Below are 18,889 nucleotides of genomic sequence, written 5' to 3'. Positions count from 1 at the left end.
CCCACTATAGACAGGTGGACTAGTACTGTACAGCTAGGTCATAACAGCTAGTGATGAAATAGCTAGGTGAAAACAGCTGAGTGATAGATGGTAGTTTAATTGCTTATGATGGTATCAGATATTCTACATTCTGCATAAATGGCCTGTAGCCGGTCTTCAGTAGCCGGCTGAAAAAAAAAAAAGAAATAAAAACAGAAAAAGGAATCAAAACAAAAAGCGGATCCTTTTCCAGCTTTCACATTCTGAACATAGCAAATTCGGCTCATTGGATCCTTGTAACTCCGGAAGATTCAAGTATTTGGGTATAGAAGAGGAGTATCAAAGTGATCCCCGTGCCGATCGTATCAATATAATCAAATCCTTTTGCAGAGACGCCTTCAATTTTCCAGTTGTATGCATGTTGAGCGGTGCTCGTTGATCATTAGGTGGCAGAGCCTGAGTAGAAGCCTAGGTAGGGATCTAGTGAGGCCTAGACTGAGGTGTAGCGATGATAGACTGTGGTGAGGCGAGGTGGTGAGGTGAGATGATGAGGTATAAAATGGTGGGTGATGGAGGGTTGGTGGTGGCGTGATATCAAGACGTAGTTAGACGTCGTTTTAAATCCCGCACGGGATCGAATGAACTAGCGTAATCACGTAATTCATCCTGAAGTTGATCGGCGATAGTAGGATCGGAAGAATGACTTTTCAAGGAAGAAAGAGAGGTCTGCGAAGATGATGCTGATAAACTTCTCGTGGATCGAGTATTGGGATTCGAGTCAAGAGTTGAAGATCTTGAATGTGAGGTATGCGAGAAGGAGTCTTCTGAGACTGGTCGATCTAATTCAGCTAATCGACATGATTGTGAACAATAGGGACCGCCGGATGTTTGACGGTCACAGGCTAAGCAGAAATCAAGAGACCATTCAGTGGACATAGTGGACATATTGAGATAATGGGAGTAGAGAGAAGAGAGAGAGGAGAGGAGAGGAGAGGAGAGGAGAGTAGAGAATAATATAGAGGAGAGAGTGTAGATATGTAGGACGATGGCATCACCTTATGGCATGATTGACTTGTATTGTCACGTATTTTCGTATTGTTGCGTGGTTCGGGCGCTTAAACGAAAAAAAAGAAAAGAAAGAATTAATTAAATACTGTACAGAGTAATGCAATTGCAGTATTTTGTAGTGAGCGAATTCCTGCAGGTTGCTCAATTGGGCAATCATCGACTGATCCACTTGGCCTTGCGAGCCTGTCATCTGCGCACATGCGGTCTGAGCGTATCACTAGCTGCTGTATTTTATAATCAATGTTATGTACTATATACTTATAATTTGTGTTTGTACTACATATACGAGACAGGTATTGAGTACACGATACCAATGCACCTCGATAAACTCAGCTGCATGGACGCTAATCCCATCACGCGATTATTTGAGGAATGGTCGGACTGCATGGGAATCATACTTCGTCCACTAAATGCGGGGGAAGGTTCGTGCTTCTAATCTTATCCCTTCTCGTCCTATGAGCTTTCTTCCTGTAAAGGCCACTCCTGAATGATCCGCTCAGGGTACATCGTGGCGTGGTGGCCCAGGGGCGATAGGTAATGACCGTGATAAGTGGACAACCTTGAGTAGCCATGACAGCCCTGGACAGCCCCTGGATGGTGAGAGAAGGAAAAAGTGGGGGGGGAAGACTCAAGGTACCCAACTGAACCGCAGGTACCTGAAGCAAGTTGCTGCATCATCATCACTCAAACCAGTCCGGCTACTTTCTCCGCTTTCTGCTGCTGGCAGAAGATATGTGGCAGGTGGGGAGAGGAGAATGAGGACTCCATGGACACTGTATGTATCTCTGTGGATACTTGTAGACACAACTGGATCGGCCTCACTCGCCTACTTTCTCGGTTGTTTCGGCAGGGATGCGAACCAATGTGGCTGGCAATCGAGTCTCACGTTGGTCCTCCACCTCGGGTCCGGCGGCTTCATCAAGACTACTGGCTTTTCCTAGATGCATCGCATTAGTTCTGTTTGAACCTGGAATTCTGCCTTTCCCCTCCCTATCCCCTCCATCTAAGGTCTTTTGCTTCTATCTCCCCTGATAAGAGATTTGGGTGATGCTTACTGGATGCAAGGCTGATAGCACGAAGAACATTGTCCCAATTGGCAAGCACACACGCAACCGCTATGTCAAATTAGTGGGGTTGTCACGAAAATAGAAGAAAAAAAAATCACAGGGCTGAAAAAAGAAAGACCAAAAAAATACCTTCGGTTCCATCCTTCAACGTGGTGATCTTGCTCTCGAGCGCCTGCATTTGCATTGCCAATGTCCCGCTCAAGTCGCGTAGTTGGCGGAGATTCTCTAGTTCCGCCTTTTTGGCTGCGATCCGGGTCGCCAGGGCAGATGAGGGCTGGGAGGCTGGCTGGCGTAATCCACCAGGAAGCATTGAGGTCGGTCGAGACGAGTAGGCCATGACGAAGAATGTGGCGTTCTCGTGGAGGGGGGAAATGCGAATTACGAAATGCTGTACAGCAGTCATCGACGAGGCAAACAGATGCCCAAGTGGGTCCCGTGACCCGCGGTTGGCTGAGTCAGCGGGTATCCAACTAAACCCAAAGCAGACAAACATCAACATTCGTGTTTACCCTTTGGTCCTTCACCTCTTCTGCATTTCACATTAGACATCCCGCCATCTCGGTGCCACCCACCATGGCCCGTTTGAATGACTATGCGGCTCCGGCCGAGTCAGTCGATGCTTGTAAGTTGATGAGACCTATGAGAAATAAAATGGAGACAGAGAGAGAGAGAGAGAGAGAGGGGAAAAGACGACTAATAGGGATATAGTGAAGCGGAGATTCGTGCGACAAAATCGTGAGATTATGCGGGTCAACTCGATGCAATCGATGCGCATTCGAAGCTTAGAATCGGAAGTGTCGCATTTACTCAGCGAGAACGTTTCACTCAGAGGACAAATTATTACTCTCACCCAGGAGAATGAGCGATTGGAATCGGGAAAAGCTCTGCAGAATGGAGTCTACGAGATCAAAGCTCGTTTGGATGCCAAACTTGCCGAATTGAATAGTCTCGTGTCGGATCTAGGGACGCTTCCTCGCAAAGCTGGGAAATTGTCCAAGGATAAATTTCATGATTCCGACCGTCCGAAGACAGAGGCCCCCCCCTCGATTGAACGATCCCGAGTACAATACGGATGTTGAGGAGGGAAAATTGCCGCCTATTTTGGAAGATAAATATTTCCCTCGCCGGACTCTAGAGTGAGTGATATTGTCTACCGTGCTGAGTGGCTTCCTTTGAAGTATTGCTAATATACATCGTGCTCAGATCGCAAGAAGTTCAAAGACTGGTGGAGGGTGATTCTTGTATGCCGGAATCGCCACAAGCAGATGACCACCTGGTACATAACACCGATAATTTGCAGGGGAATATTGAAAACGCCAACGAAGAGAACGAAGACACCCCATCGAAAAATCAACTGGATGAGTCGGCAAGCCCCGACAGGTACCTTCCCCCTACTTTGGAAACGCGCAAGAAAAAGAAGAAGCCTGGACTGGCAGATACCCCTATCCACGACGTGGAAAAAGCAGAATCGACTGCAATGAAGTCCGGCTCCAAGCGGAAGTTCAGTCTCGACGATGATATCTTGTCTGATCTGGCTCCGGAGGATGACTTCCAATTCAGCCGGTTGAATGGCAGTCCTCAAAAGAAGCGCGACTCATTCCAATTCATGGGAGACTCATCCCCTAGCAAAACACCTGTTAATATGAAGCGAGGCTCCTCTAACAAGGCCATCACAAACCGGAAGGTTCTTGAGCCGAGTAAGTTTTCATCAATTTGACATGTGTGATTATTTTCTTGAACAAGTTTGCTAACCTCCCCTCGCAGAGAGTGCCAATACCAACCTTGCCACACGAACCCCGAAGAAAACACCTACCGTCCTCGACATTAAGCCCTCTCATGCTAGTGGAAGAGATGAGAATAGATCGTCCCCTCAGAAATCCAAGGATCTTGATAGCAAGACAAAGCCACCACCAAAACCTCGTGGTCGACCACCGCTCGCTTCCTTGGCGAAGCAGAAACGTACCAATCAATCAACCGGGACAGAATGCACAGACCAGATCAAAATTCTGGCTCCTAAAGATTCACCCATCGCAAAGTCTATAGAGAGTATGTCTGAAATGTCTGATGCCGGGGGTCGTCCATCCAGACGTCGCGGTGCAGCAGTCAGCTATGCCGAACCGAGTCTGCGAGCTAAAATGCGTCGTCCTTCGAGTAATATGGCCGATGCAGTGACAGATCGCAGGTCATCTAGTTTCCAACTTGGTCGAGAAAGTCTAGATGGAGATGATCAATTTGTTGAAAAGCCGAGCAATATACAACCTGACGGGGAACATGGAGAATCCAATTCAGTATCTCGTCGCAAACGCAAGGTATCGACAGCGAAGGATATTTTCGATCAAGATGATACGAACATCTCTTCTCAACGTCAATCCCGTCGACATTCATCTAATCCGAAAACAAATATTGATTTGGAAGAATGGTCTCAGGTTGATTCTAGTTTTGAAGATGATTTTAATGGTTGGAAATTACCTCCTGCTGTTGATGCTGGTCATCGACGCGAAACTCGTGTTAGTGCGAGGAGGAGAAGTATGATGGTTTAATTGTATTTCAGGTCTGCAGTTTAGATTTAGATACCCCTTTGAATTCATTTCTACTTGTACGGAGTATTTCTGATATCACTCTCATTCAACATAGATTTGTCTTGGTATTGGTTTTGCGCAATTGCGCAATCTCTAGCTAGCTTCTGCTTCTGCTTCTGCTCGCCCGTACTAATTATCATTTATATTTCGGCATCTTCTCATAAGCATTCGGACTAGGTCTCCTCCTCCCCTTCCCCTTCACTTGACTTTGACTTTCAGCACCATTCTCAGAACATTCGCCATGGGGATGATCATGATTGTGATTGTGGGTATGTCTTTTATTTAATCGTCGGCGTGTAGCTTCATTTTCGCTTTCGGAGGAATCGTCTGAGGAGGAGGAGGAACTTTCGGAACTACTTTCGTTTATGGCGCGGGGTTTGTGGTATATACAGCATACTGCCTTATTATTAGTATAATCATTATTGGGTGAGAGGTGGGTTGGTACTGGTGAGGAAAGGTACCTTTCGAGCTCTTCTTTCCCATGCCTTCATTGTCGATTACATCGGTACTCCATGTTATGTGGCGTGAGGGGGGTTGTGTTGGAGGGGTTGGAGGTTGAGTCTGCTCTGAGACGGAGGGTTGGATGTGTTTGGGTTTGGGTTGTAGTTTGTGTTCGTGTTTGAGATTGAGGTTGATTTGTTCTGGTTCTTTGATTATTGGACATTTTGGTTGTGGTGAGGTGATTTGAGGTTGGTGAAATTTGCCCAATTCTTGGAGATATGAGATAAGCTCATCTCACCGCCTTCGATGATATAATGGTGCCATTGGACTATATATATATATATACACACTCTATACAGAGAGGTATTAACTAGTGAGATGATTACTATGAGTGCTTGCTAATATTACAAATGCTAAGGCTAGTCCGTAACAGGGTATAGTGTAGGATTTTATTGTAGAAGCTATCTCAAAAAAAAAAAAATATCACGATCACTGGGAATACTGCACAGGTGGGATCGTGCAGGATCAAATGGTGCATTATCGCATCTCGCATTTCGAATTCTATAGAGAATGCAAATGCGCATCGACTCCCCCTATCCCACATCAAAGCTCATAAAGAGACCAACCATCAAGGCCGTCTTTTGTCGAACTGGTTTCCGTCACCGGTCCAAAAGAACCCGCATTAGATCGGGCGAATTCGGTGCGATATTCTTGTTCCAGTCAAAGCTCATCTTCTGCCTCCATCTCGGAAGGTTTCAAAAGACCTCCGACCTTCATCGCGCGATCTCGCTCGGCGGCTGCCGCATCGCGGACGGCTTGTTCGCGTTCCTCGGCGTAGAGTTCGGCGTTATCGCCGGAGAATTCCTTCAGAGAGATCAAGAAATCACGGAGGTGAGTCTTGAATTTGTTCAAGTCGTCGGTGTAGGCGAAAAGCCCAATGACGAACTGCTGGATTTGGACACTGGGAAGAGTTAGCAAGTTGTATATGAATGGGGCGACGGAGCGATGGGGGTGAGCTCACTCTTGCAGATTCTTGAATGCATTCTTGAGAAGGTTAGCAACGTATTCCTGGAGAAAGTCCTTGTTAGAGGTTCCAGCAGGCGCCTGATCTGGCGTATAGATAGGTTCTTGGATCTTCCCAGACTCGATAAACAGGAACATGCGAGACAACAGCATGGCTTGAGATTTGAAGCCTATCAATCATTATTAGCATCTCAACTTAAGAACAGAACGGTGCAGGATACGAACCGGCCTTGTGGTCGCTGTCAGTCAGAACGAAGAATACATCCTGAAGGATAGGAATGTAGAACTGGCGGAAGAAGATGGCCGATGTTTGCAAGTCAGTCTCAGCCATATTGTTCATCAATTCAAGACACATGGTGAGACCGGTGTTCTCAACCTCGCGGTTGTCGTGCTTGGAAGCCCACATGCAAGAATCAATCACGAACTTGAACTGTGTGCCATCGAGCTTGAGCAATGCGGGGAAGCAGTAAAGGTTAATAGCCTGAAGCAACTTGAAGAATTGCACACGATGCTCGGGATACTCGTGGAAATCCTTGTTGATCATCTCCAGAGTACAGCTGAAAACACACTCCATGATGCTAGGAATCTTATCCTCCATCAGGTTGTGAAGCTTGTGGATAATCGTGGTCATGACATTCAGGACCTCCGCCTCACGTGCATCAGGAACGTTGCGGTGGTAGTCAATGAGCACTGCTTCGAGGAGAGGTGGCACCATGTTGGAATTGACCATCTCAAGGTCGTCGGACTTCTCGACGTATGTGTCGATCAGTTTCAAAATCTCCTTCTTGATAGTTCGCAGACCTCGAACTTTGGGAGTCTTGGGAGCGATGTGACCTGTACAAGTTAGCATTTTCCATTTTCAACCTTGGGTTTGATTCTGATCCATGTACTTACCGTCATTCGCGACGGCATCGTTGATCAATTGGCTAGAAGCACGATACATATTCAGCATGTCGAGATAGATGCGCCCAATTTGAGAATAGAAATATGTTCCAATAGATGAGCACGCCGCAACATTAGTCTTCATGATATTTCCGATAATTTTGATGGTGTTGGCATCCTGAAGGATAGCGGGGTTCTGGTTGGCCTCGGCAATAATTTGGTCCCAGGCAGAGTTGGGCAATGCCATGAGGTTGTCAATCAGGCGATCTTGAAGAGTCTTTTGTCCTTGGGCGGAAATCATATAACCACAGGCTTCATAGAATGTGTGGATCTGCTGTGGTGAAAGGTCCATGGTGATTTTGCGCATGTTGCGAACAATCTCCTCAATAAAGGCCTCGTTCTCTCCGGGCTGCAGAGCCACAAAGTGTCGTCGGCACTTGTTAGCGATCTTAATGAAAGTATCGCAAGCCATGTCCTGAACACCTGCAGAGAGTTAGCGGGGATAGTCCAAAGGAGACTTCATAAGCCCAATGGGAAGATGCTAAACAAACCTTCGTGTGTCTCATGCATAAACTCAAAAAGCTTGTTGACGACCGTCTTCAAGAACTTCCAGTGGGCCTTCAAGAAACGCGGGTATTGACCGACAATATACATGATATTACTAGCCACAACGGCCTTGTTGTCTTTGCCACGCTTCTGCTCAGTCAGGCCCAGAAGATCCTTGATAACGGTGACCAGGAATCGCTTCTCAGTTTCCTCATTCATAGCCCCAGAGATTGAACCGATGGCCCAGCAAAGAGTGTTACAGTTGACCCATGACCACTCGGACCCATCGACCTGCTTCGCTAATTTATCGATCATGATGGTCTCGGTGTCCACCACATCCAAATGCGTTAAGTAGACCAAGCATTCGCGGATTGTCTTGTAGAGCTGAATGGTATCACTCTCCTTGACGAACTCACGAACGATCTCACCCTCATCGTTCTCCACGATCAAAACCTCCTCGGGACGGACCATTTTCTCGATCATGACGGTTCGAAGGTTGGACAGCACGGTTTCGTACTTGTGCTTGCGTAGGGGGTAGTTGGCGAGAGTGCTGGGGTGAGGGGCACCGCCGTTGGAGAGACCGCTAACGCCCATGGTAACAAGAGGGTTGATGTCAGTGATTGGAAGCTGCTGCATCTCCTCGTAGAGCTCCTGGACCAGCCGAGTCCAGTAGTCCAGACAGATCTTGAAAACCTCACGATCGTCGATTTGGCTGACTCGGATTAGGTAGAAATGGGCGTGAGTAAGGTAATCTTGGTTGGGCAATTTCTCGACGAGCTAAGAAGAGTTGGCAGTTAGCATCCATTGTTTGGGAGTTGGCGAGCTTGGGGTTGAACTCGTACATCAAGATGAGCACTGAAAAAGCTGGACAGGAAAAGCGCCAGGTTGGAGACAAACTCTTGGTCTCTGCCATTACTCTGAGCATATGTCTCCTTCAAGTCCATCGTCAAGGGAATGACGTTTGAGACCTTGGTCAGAGTCTCGGTGAACATGAACACCAGCTTCTCGTCATAGTTATAGGGGGCACCGATTTGCAGACCACCGATCTCGGTCAGACACTTGAGGGTGACGTTTCGGAAGTCGGGGATATCCAAGAAGCGGGTTAAAAGAGTGTTGATGATGGGTGTCTCGAAGATATAGCCCAGAGGGATCCAGTTCAGGAAGCGAAGAAGGGTCTCAAGGGTAGCCTTGACGAGGCTGGTCTGGTTTGCGGTGTTGAGAACCTCGGAACAGAGTTGAAAGATCGAGGCAAATTCCTGGGTCATAGAGGTCTTGAGGTTCCTTGCCTTGACCGAGGTCATCTGGTCTTGAGAGAAGTCAAAGACTTCCTCAGACAGCAGGCGAAGGATGGCCATGTTGTTTTCGCAAATAGAAAGACTGGCATGGCATGATGAGATGATCTCGTTGATGAAGGTGGGCCAGTTGTGCGGCCACTCTTGCTTCAAAATCGAGACCAAGACCAAGTTCAGTTTGTTCAAAAAAGCGCGTTCGGTGCGGAGCTTTTCCTCGGAGCTAGAGTTTTCGATAATGAAGTTGACGATAAAGTTCCGAATTCCTATGAGCAAAGACGGTCGTCAGCTCGTGGTCTTTTTCTTCTCCTCTATTGAGGTGAAGGATTAGAGATTCGAAGAAGGGGGACTTGATTTGTTTCTTCCATACCTTGGCACTGATCCCGCGGCAGGACCTTCCATCGGGTCATAATCACATCGTCAAGGACCTGTAGGGCAATATCTAGAATGGCCGAGTCAGTTCGAATGCTATGGTGAAGGTTCTAGGGTGAGCCGACTGACACTTTGTCTGGGGGTAAGTAGCCTCTTGCAGGATATTTCCCACGGTCACCCAGGCATCGGGATTTTGCTTGAACTAGAGAGCCAATAGATTAGAACTGAAGGTATCAGGTGAAAGGAAGCAATCCTCATGGGGCTGGTGGAAGATCATCGCGTTGGGAGCACGGCGCGCGCGGTGGGGGGAAGAAGAGAGACGGGAAGAAGGCAAAAGCTTACTTCGGTCAAAGACTGTTGGGCTTGCTTTTGCTACATCCAAAGAGTTAGTGATGCGATTTAGAAAGAGAGAGAATTGACATTGATACATACCACGTCACCTTTACCTTCAAAGAAGGCTTGGACGGTATTGTCCAGCTCTTGTACGGAAACAGACATGACGCCGCAGAGATTGGCGAATTCGCCGGAGACACGAAAGAGCTAGCCAGATACTCAAAGGATCCAGGCGTCAGGATCAAGAAGAGGATGAGAAAGGGGAAGGAGTCGTCGAAGGAGACGTGAGGATTGGCCGAAGTGGCGAGTGGATGGGGTTTGGTGAGGGTTTGTTTGGAGGGAAGAAGGTGGGCGGAGGGGAAGGTTGATGTTGGAAGGCTGGTGGGGCTTGAGCAGCAGCAGTGAGCAGTGGGTAGTGGACTGCGAGCAGTGGACAGTATATACACTGAAAACTCTACACTATGACCACCAGATCTGCAATTGGAGGATATTATTGGAGAGAAATTTATTCAGTGCTAGATCACTGAATAAATTAATTGCGATACATGGTTGACGCTCATCTTTTCGTCTGCTCATCTCGATCATAGCGGTGAGGCCTTAGTCAGCAGGTATATCACATAACTAACTAGTAAGTATACTACGCATAACTAGTAGATGTCAAGCCACGGATATTATAAGATAGTACGACTCATGTACTAGTAATGTATACGAGTGTAATATCTAAGAATATATTATATATAGCATACTAACTTGTATTCTGTATACTACAAATACTAAATAGTACATCCTATACATAGTATTATACTCTACCAGTACTGCTGCCATCCACTAATAAGCGATGCATAACCGCCCACCCGCGCGTATTGGCGTGCCGCCCAGCAAATCCGCCCAATCCGCCCAATCCCGCCCAGCAGCTCCACTGAGCCACACGGGGCGCCTGGGAACGCGCGCCATCATCGCTCCGGTCGCCTGGGAAATGATGGATGTCTCAGACCCGCGCACTCCTTCACTGCGTCCAGCGCTTTTGTCTTCCGATTGGCGGGCCTCGTGACGCCGTCTTTGCCGATCGCGCGCCAACTATCCATTTGGTTGGGGCCATTAATGTGACGGAGTGATGAGATTCTTGGTGGTGTGTAGTAGCCATTTATTATAGATGTAGATGTGTAGATGAATTGAGTGAATTGGTGATGGTGTAGTATATGTAGATATACTCTGGATGGATATACTAAGTATTCTATAGATAGTGAGTGTGTATAGTGTATATATTGTATAGTTAGTGTATACTGTATAGAGAGAAGGAGGGTGAGGAGGGGTCGCTCTTTCCCCCTCTGCCTTTGTATAGCGCCTTCCTTCTCTTTTCCTCTTTTCCCCTCGACTTTCCAATTTTCTCCTCTTCTCTTTTTCTCTTCTTCTTCTTCTCCCTTTTGTCTATCTTCTTCTCATCTTCATCTCCCCTTTCTATACGTCCCTAATTCGTTTCTTTTCTTTCGTCTTTCCTTTGCGTCTCCTTTCATCCCGTTCTCACATCTTCCCTTTTCTCTTCCCTCTCTTTCCCTGTTCTCCCCTCTATCAACTGTATTCTATGACCCCTCCCCCCCCCTACCTACCTACCTACTTCACTACATTATATCCCCGACTAGATCTTCCCATTGATATTCACCCTACTCACTCATCTTCTTATTTTTCCTCCTTTGTTCCGCTCTTCCTCCACATCTCTCCGTCGGATTCAGCTTGCCGCTGAATCTATCCGCTCGGCTTCGCCCCACCCAGGCGAGGTTACCGCGATTCCCCCTTTTACCTGGCGAGCGTGTAAGGCGCACCACCAAACCAAAAGTCCCAACTTTTGCCTTTTCGCAAAAGAAAAAAAAGGAGAGAAAACAAAAGAGGAAAGTAAGAGAAGAACAGAATAAATCAGAGAAGCATTACACCGCGAGGCACAAAATAAAGACCAGGCCAAACCCCACGGTACGAGCATTGACCATCTCAGCTCGGCCTCAAGCGCATCCTGCGACGCTCCGGGGGTTTTTCCCCATTGCCGCTTTTCGGCGCCTCTGGGCGGTTGCCTCATTGCGTGGGAAAGTCATCTCCTCTTCTTTCCTCTTCCCTCCCAAATTTAGACCTTTTTTTTTCCTTACGTATATGCTCATTTGGTTCTGGAGACATCATCAGCTTCTTGTGTGGGGAAGGTGTGTTGATTGAGTGAGTGAGAGAGACCAGCCTCCTTCTCAATCACCCCCGAGTGGACCATGACAGCCGTCGCAACCGCTCCCGTGATGAGCAACCACGAGAATGGCTCCGACCACAGTCCCTCGCAGTTTACCGCGGTAAATGGGAGAGATTCAACATCATCAACGGGTCCATCCAAACCATCCGGAACTAGTGAAAGAGAATCATCCGGCCCGAGGGACCCCTCCACTCTTGGAACCGCTGGCGAGCGTCAAGACCACGATCGCGGCAGCGGCAATTCGCGACCATCTCCTTCACCCAACCATCTCCATCACCACAAGCGAAAACGGTCCGAGTCCGGGGAACAGCAAGATCCCCCACGCGACTCGACTGGTCTCGCCCGTGGTCCTCTCGATCGTCCCATTGATGCTCCGCCCGCCTCCAATGGAGCGGGGTCGGGATCGGGCTCAGTCTCAGACATCGAGACCGGCCAGCCAGGACCTGCCTCAGGCCATCGATCCGACACTAATGATGCGCCATCGTCCACAGGGCCCTGGCCAGAGTATGATTCACAACTGATTAGCCAGGCGCAGCGCGCCCAGCAATTCGACCCATCGGACGCTCATCTTGCAGATGCTCTGCAGCGGGAAGCACAGGGCCAAGAACGAGACTTGGGAGCTCGCCTCCTCCCATCTGCGCCAACCGGCATTCAACCGGTAGCATCCTCGGGTTATCCATCAGATCGCTCGCCTGCGGCCGTTCAGGTCGCCCCAAAGAGGAAACGTGTTTTCAGCAATCGAACCAAGACAGGTTGCATGACATGTCGCCGTCGGAAAAAGAAATGCGACGAACAACATCCTTCTTGTAAGTGGGGGACGAAGTATCTATCGAAGATCAGCTGATTTAACTTTCTATCTTCGTGTTCTAGGTAACAATTGCATCCGTGGAGGCTTTCTTTGCGAGGGATATACATCGCGGAGTATGTGGCAGAAGCCATCCAGTTCTAAAACACCCGTTCCACTACAATCCAAAGAAGGTTACTCAGAAGTTAGCGGCCAATATTTACCAGAGCCTACCCAGCATCATGATCGACCTCCAGGACTGGTCGACCATATCGATCGCAAGATGAGACCTGCCATGGTCGAAGAGGGTGAGCGATCAGTCCAACCAGCGCCAGTCGCAGTGACTGCACCAGCACCGCCGCCACCACCACCACCACCACCACCACCACCACCAGCGCAGCCGCAACCACAACCGCAGCCGCAGCCTCAACCACATTATACTACCAGCCCAACTGGCACCCATGCATCATGGTCAAAACGAGGATGGGCGGGTCCGGCCCAACCAACCTACGTCTCCGAGCATATCGCAAAACCAGATTATCGAGAAGTCCCTCCAGTTCACGAAATGCCGCCACGAGATGCGCCCCCAAAACCCGACTATGCCGTGGTACCCCCTATTCGTGAAATGCCACCCGCTCCACATACCAAGTCGAATGTACCTTTGTTTCAGGGCGGAGTTGAGCAACGACCACTGCCACCGGCCACGCCGATGGACACGAATAGTCCGCAAGCGCAGGCACAAATGGCTCTGAGCATCGAGCATCAACTTTCGGGTCGCGCAGTCTCAGGAGAGGAAACTGAGAAGCAGAAGATGATTCGAGGTGAACTATATCGACCCTTTGACGTCCAGTTAGTAGAGGAGCGAGATCGATGCAAGCGAGCGCTGTGGCGATTCAATAATGCATGCAATCCTGTACATGGATTAAGTTCGAAAGAGCAAAACCGCTTGCTCAAGGAGGTTCTCGTTCCTCCGTCCGACTCAGCCAACAATTCGCCATCATCCATGTCTGTACAACGATCTGCCGGGACAATTGGACAAGGTGCGGTAGTTGAGAGTCCCTTCACCTGTAACTACGGGTATAATATCCATATTGGCGAGGATGTGATGATTTCACCCGGGTGTCTGTTTGTTGATGATTGTACCATTGAGATTGGTGCCCATACCTGGATTGGTCCCCAAGTGACCTTACTCAGTTCCATGGCCCATTCCAGCATGCAGGAGCGCAAGGGTTCCCAGAGCCGCTATCAAGGCCGAAGTATCACTATCGAAGAAGACTGTTATCTTGGCACAGGTTGTACTATCTACCCTGGCGTTCGTCTTGGTCGCGGTGCTTATATTGCCCCTGGCGAGGTGGTCAGATCTCATATTGTCGCATATGGCTTTCAAGGATATAAGCCAAGCTATATGTGAGATGAGAAGTTGAAGCATCACCAAAACAAAGCCGATGAGATGTGATATCTCAACGGTGAGATTCCCCCAATTTTGTTTTTAACTTTTTGTTCTTGTTTTTTTCCCTTTTCCGTTTGTCTCTTTTTTTCGTCTTTCTCTTTGGTATATTCAGTGTGATTAAGGCAATCCCAAATTCATACTGGTTATCTTTATTCTTCTTTCATTCGAGATCTGTCATCTGGACGATTTGATATGTTCATTTTCTTTACTTTATTTTTCTCTACCTTGATCTTTTTCACTATTACTTTTTCTCATGCAATAGTATATAACTCCAAATGTGGATACGAATAATGTTCAAGCGTTTTTGATTAAGAATAAAACCGGAAAATGCTTTTGTTAAAGATAAAAGAGTAGAGAGGTGAGTAAGATACGACTGACTCTCGGGAACAATAAAAATAAGTCACAGCGTGGGTATCTTAGGGGGGGGATAATGTGAGGATAATGTGGTGATAATGGATAGATCGTTCATACCGAAAGATCCGAAAGGAGATGCGATGGTGAGATGTTTGAAAGTATAGCAACAATTTCAAAATATTCACAACCAATCCAGAAATTCGGGAACAAAGTAACTAACCACGATACCAGCACCAGCACGAAGAATTCCCTCGGTACTCTCAAAAGCCATAGCCTTCAAATCGAATACTCCTGCCTTGGCACCAGCATGGATCATGGCAAATTCTCCAGAAACCTGGTAAGCAGCAACGGGTAGATCTTGTGCTAAATCCTTGGCGTCACGAATGATGTCTAAATAGCTGCTAGCCGGCTTGACCATGATGATATCCGCTCCTTCGTTCATATCTCGTTGAATAGCTCGACGTGCTAGACCACGTCCTCCAGGTGGAAGTTGATAACATCTTCGATCTCCGAATGAAGGGCATGACCCCGCTGCATCCCGAAATGGTCCGTATAAACAACCGCTGAATTTAGCGCTGTATGACATGAGTAGGACGCGATGGGCGAGACCCGCTTCAATTAATTTTAGTTTAATGCCGCGGACTCGGCCGTCGTTCATATCGGATGGTGCGACGCAGTGAGCTCCTGCGACGGCGTATGCGAGGGCGACGTCTGCGATTCGATCGACAGACTGTGCGTTATCGAGGGTTCCGTCTTCTCGGAGGATTCCGCAGTGTCCGTGTGATGTGTATTCGCATAGACATACGTCTGTTGTTATGTAGAGTTGGGGAAATTTAGAGCGGAGAAGTCGGATTCCTTGGATTACGGGGCCGGATGGGTCGTCGGCGGATGTACCGAGGGCATCTTTTGCGGAAGGGTGGAGGGGGACGCCGAAGAGGATTACTGAGCGGAGACCCTTGCGGACTAGTGGGGTGAGGAAAGGGACTAGGCGGTTTATGCCTCGGCGGTATTGGTTTGGTAGGGAGGGGATTGGGGTTTCTTCGTCGGGATTGTCGGTTATGAAGAGTGGGTAGATGAGCATTTCCTGCGGTTGTCAGTAAGGGTGTGACTATCGACGGGGAGGGGAGAGGGGAGAGTTGGGGGGGGGGGTGTGATATGAAATTACCTTTGTCAATTGACGCTCTGCTTGCCATGATCGACTCAGTGGGTGACTGTATCCAGCATGAAGTTGGCTGGAAATATCACCAGAGATACTGACACTGGTGGCTGTAGTGCTGGTAGTGTATGATCGGCCGGCGTGGGAACGGGCACGAGAAATTTGTGAGCCACGATCATCCGCGTTCGAATCGCGGAATGCGAGATCGGATACAAGATTTGAGAATGACATTTTGGATTCTTGACGGGAATGAGGTTGAAGAATCTCTGGGGGAGTAGAGAGAAGGGAGAATTTATGGAGAAGACGGAGTGGCGGAAATGTGAAAGTCGGCGAAGACCGCGGAACGCGGGTAAGGCGAAAATGGAGAGATGTGATTGGTCGAGCCATGGTATATGTACAAGTATACATCGGAATATTGGGTTGAATGAATTGATTTATGCAATTGGATGTAGATAACAGAGAGAAAATAGTAGAGGAGAATATTCTCGGGGAGATTGGGAAGAGATGGTATAATTTAAGAGGGGCGATGGGCCGAGATTGGATGAATGAAGTCGACTGCAGTGAAGTACATCAGTGAATGGCAGTACAAACTACATATTTCTACTAACTATAGAAACGCACTTCACCTCTTTCCAAGCAAAAAACATACAAGTTGTAGAATCAACGCTAAAAGGCAACTAGACTAAACAATAAGCTCAGCAATAAAGATCAATGCTATAATTTTCTCGCTTACGCCATAACATAATACCCACATAACATATCCTCAGAAGTTACCTCGGCTTAACACTATCACCTCCTTCCGTCCAGTAGATCATGGAATCTGCCGTGCCCCATACCTCTACTTAATGTTGAGGTTCTGGTCTCTGAGACTGCTGATAAGCGGCATACTCCGTATACTTGAGCGAAGTGCGTGTTCTGAAACGCTTTCCCCAGATCATGAATAACCCTGGCACGATCATAGTCGCAAAGGAAATAGCTCCAATCATAATGAATGTGTTCTGGACACCCATCGCTTCAAGCCATTTGGCGAATGGAAACTTGACGATCATGGAAAATACATTCCGGATGAATACCACGCCGACAAGGGCGTCGTTAAGAATCTACTTTGGTTAGACTTGGTGTTCGTGTCAGAGTCAGACTTGTAATAAACTTACTAGAGGATAACAGTCAGTCAGATATGTTAAAGAAACATCTGCTGTAACCATGAATCCAAAGCCGAAAATTCCATTGCCAACAGCAAGTACCATCCAGTGCCAACCCTATATTGGGTGGTTAGTTACCTAGCTTTTCGTGTTCTGGAATAAAAGTAGGTTCCAACATACCTGAGCAAGTCCAATACCAAATATCCAAGAGCCAACAGAGTTCAGAAGGATAGCAGGGAAAAGTAGCCACAGTCGCATCTCCGGCTCGAAAACACCATTGTTTCGACGAGCTTGTTGAACAACAAGCCAATCGCTCAGAAAAGTGATAGTGAATGTAGCAAGGAGACAACCAATGAAACCTCCGAGATTGAATAGTCCAATATCATTCGATTGAAAGTTGTAAGGCGGCTTTTTCAAATATTCGCTTCCGGCCGTAGTAGTGGCAGTAAACCATGACTGGATCATACCATATTGAACCGCAGTGAATATGACAGCTGGGAAAACGAAAGGAACAAACAGAGGTCGATAGAAGTTCTGGAGTATTGGTCCGTCCGTCTTTGTCACCAGTGCGAGGCGCTCAAGATATGACTTGCGAGGGTAGGCCTGGGATTCTGAATCCCCACTCGAGTCATATAACGGTTCATCACTGCCATGAGATAGCTCTCCACTATCAGTTGAAGATATATCATTGGTATTTGAGTTCTCATATCTCTTGGAGATCTTGGAATATCCAAGTTTCGTTCGCGGAACAAATTTGGATTCTTCGAAGAAGAATAAAACTAGCAGTAGATTGGCAGCAAGGCAGATAGCGACTATCCACCACATCCATCTCCACTGCGGCTGCATCTTAACTATGATATACCCTCCAGCAATAGGACCGCCCAATGTACCTAGACTCTGCATAAAGAGAAAGATACCGTTCATACGAGCGTGTTGATGAACGAAGAAGAGATCGACAATGGTAATCATCACGATAGCCTCGCTGGTTGAGCCCCCCCAAACCGGATAACAAACCAATTGCAACCATTTCACCGGCAGTTGTAAATTTCGCATACCAAATTGCACAGATAAGTTGGATCGTTGCGCTGATGAGGTATAGAGGCCGTCGACCGAATTTGTGTACGCAGGGAACAGTAAAGAGACATCCTAGTGCAAGACCTGCGTATGAAGCACCGCTAGACTGGGTTATGGTCCCTAGACTCAGACCTAGGTCTCCTTCGTATTTCCCATATGCGACGGCGCCGATATCAAGTAGTACAAATGTTAGAAAGACATATGTGCAAGTGAGTCCGAAATTGACTGTCTTTCTTAGGGTTGTCCAGTTCTATATATCAGATTTAGCGGATGATTGTGGAGATGGGGTTGAGATTTTGCTTTACCAATGGGTCATCGGGGTCATCTGATGGTGTAGGGTTGAGAATGATATCCTGCTTGTCGTTCCCTTTATTTTCTACGACAGTGTTAGATTTTTCTCCGAGGAAAACTCATGAGAGACATACGATTATCCAACATATGTGTCCCCGGTGGGAAATTTGTATAGTCATCGGCCGGCATTGTGGGTGTCTGAGTAGTTGGGCGTGGTTGATGGAGAAATCTTGAAGATTTCGAGATTGATTCGAGAGAAGGCTGGGTGTGTTTTCCTTCTTAATATATGGCTTTCGCACCAGAGAAACAGCATCATCCATGAAGAGATTCCTATCAATAGGTGCATCCTGCAACGTCATACTCCTCATCATCATGCAAACCAGCAAACCAGCCTCAACTTGGGGGCTGAATGTGCGTTGACCGGGGTATAAACAATGAATTATAAGAGATACGACACAGCAGACATTACCATAGACTGCTACGATCTGCTTTGAACAAATCAGTGTACTTTTTCTGGGACCAGATACGTTATATAGTTATTCTGTCGGTGGATATTATTGGCCACCTTGTACGAGACAGCCCTATATGGTAGGCGAGTTGCAAGAAGCTCAGACGCTAAAACCAGTGGCGGGGGGGCCCAACCGTACTCAGATCCTTAATCTACTGTGCTCTGACGCAGAAGTGCGAGCTAGATTGTCGATCAAATCTCTGTTTACCGAGCCGCTCACTTCGCTACTTCGAATTAAATGTTTTGGTTCTCAGAGAAAATCTCCAGAGAGGGTTCTTCATACTCTGACCATTTGCTTAACTGCTGGTTAATTTGAAGGAATATTAT

At 47.6% G+C, this 18,889-nt stretch overlaps 6 protein-coding genes across 6 annotated transcripts; 2 read left to right on the top strand and 4 right to left on the bottom strand.

Annotated features, from left to right (window-relative positions):
* Nucleotides 1-1,865: 1,865 nt before the first annotated feature.
* Nucleotides 1,866-2,451, bottom strand: N7469_006665 (DASH complex subunit DAD2; the record flags this gene model as incomplete). Its single annotated transcript, XM_056645583.1, has 3 exons — nucleotides 1,866-1,984; nucleotides 2,103-2,162; nucleotides 2,244-2,451. The coding sequence occupies 3 exons, from the start codon at nucleotides 2,449-2,451 to the stop codon at nucleotides 1,866-1,868; spliced, it is 387 nt and encodes a 128-aa protein (XP_056499024.1).
* A 236-nt stretch (nucleotides 2,452-2,687) lies between these two features.
* On the top strand, nucleotides 2,688-4,654 carry N7469_006664 (shugoshin family protein; the record flags this gene model as incomplete). The annotated part of the gene is made up of 5 exons (XM_056645582.1): nucleotides 2,688-2,736; nucleotides 2,823-3,064; nucleotides 3,147-3,250; nucleotides 3,318-3,811; nucleotides 3,879-4,654. 5 exons carry the CDS (start codon nucleotides 2,688-2,690, stop codon nucleotides 4,652-4,654), a joined length of 1,665 nt encoding a protein of 554 aa, XP_056499023.1.
* A 1,200-nt stretch (nucleotides 4,655-5,854) lies between these two features.
* Nucleotides 5,855-9,744, bottom strand: N7469_006663 (exportin CRM1; the record flags this gene model as incomplete). The annotated part of the gene is made up of 10 exons (XM_056645581.1): nucleotides 5,855-6,095; nucleotides 6,156-6,327; nucleotides 6,383-6,991; nucleotides 7,052-7,522; nucleotides 7,591-8,362; nucleotides 8,428-9,140; nucleotides 9,245-9,316; nucleotides 9,376-9,448; nucleotides 9,589-9,618; nucleotides 9,679-9,744. The coding sequence occupies 10 exons, from the start codon at nucleotides 9,742-9,744 to the stop codon at nucleotides 5,855-5,857; spliced, it is 3,219 nt and encodes a 1,072-aa protein (XP_056499022.1).
* A 2,081-nt stretch (nucleotides 9,745-11,825) lies between these two features.
* Nucleotides 11,826-13,998, top strand: N7469_006662 (uncharacterized protein; the record flags this gene model as incomplete). The annotated part of the gene is made up of 2 exons (XM_056645580.1): nucleotides 11,826-12,609; nucleotides 12,674-13,998. The coding sequence occupies 2 exons, from the start codon at nucleotides 11,826-11,828 to the stop codon at nucleotides 13,996-13,998; spliced, it is 2,109 nt and encodes a 702-aa protein (XP_056499021.1).
* Nucleotides 13,999-14,572: 574 nt separating this feature from the next.
* Nucleotides 14,573-15,778, bottom strand: N7469_006661 (porphobilinogen synthase HEM2; the record flags this gene model as incomplete). The annotated part of the gene is made up of 2 exons (XM_056645579.1): nucleotides 14,573-15,475; nucleotides 15,557-15,778. 2 exons carry the CDS (start codon nucleotides 15,776-15,778, stop codon nucleotides 14,573-14,575), a joined length of 1,125 nt encoding a protein of 374 aa, XP_056499020.1.
* A 611-nt stretch (nucleotides 15,779-16,389) lies between these two features.
* Nucleotides 16,390-18,243, bottom strand: N7469_006660 (Major facilitator superfamily domain general substrate transporter; the record flags this gene model as incomplete). Its single annotated transcript, XM_056645578.1, has 6 exons — nucleotides 16,390-16,647; nucleotides 16,702-16,806; nucleotides 16,870-17,671; nucleotides 17,745-18,013; nucleotides 18,069-18,139; nucleotides 18,189-18,243. The coding sequence occupies 6 exons, from the start codon at nucleotides 18,241-18,243 to the stop codon at nucleotides 16,390-16,392; spliced, it is 1,560 nt and encodes a 519-aa protein (XP_056499019.1).
* Between the last annotated feature and the right edge of the window lie 646 nt (nucleotides 18,244-18,889).

The sequence above is a fragment of the Penicillium citrinum genome (assembly GCF_028827155.1).
Source record: "Penicillium citrinum strain IBT 23319 chromosome Unknown utg000006l:1.0-3011923.0:1.0-3012962.0, whole genome shotgun sequence".
Classification (NCBI taxonomy): Eukaryota; Fungi; Ascomycota; class Eurotiomycetes; order Eurotiales; family Aspergillaceae; genus Penicillium; species Penicillium citrinum.
This window is presented reverse-complemented; position numbering and strand designations above follow the sequence as displayed.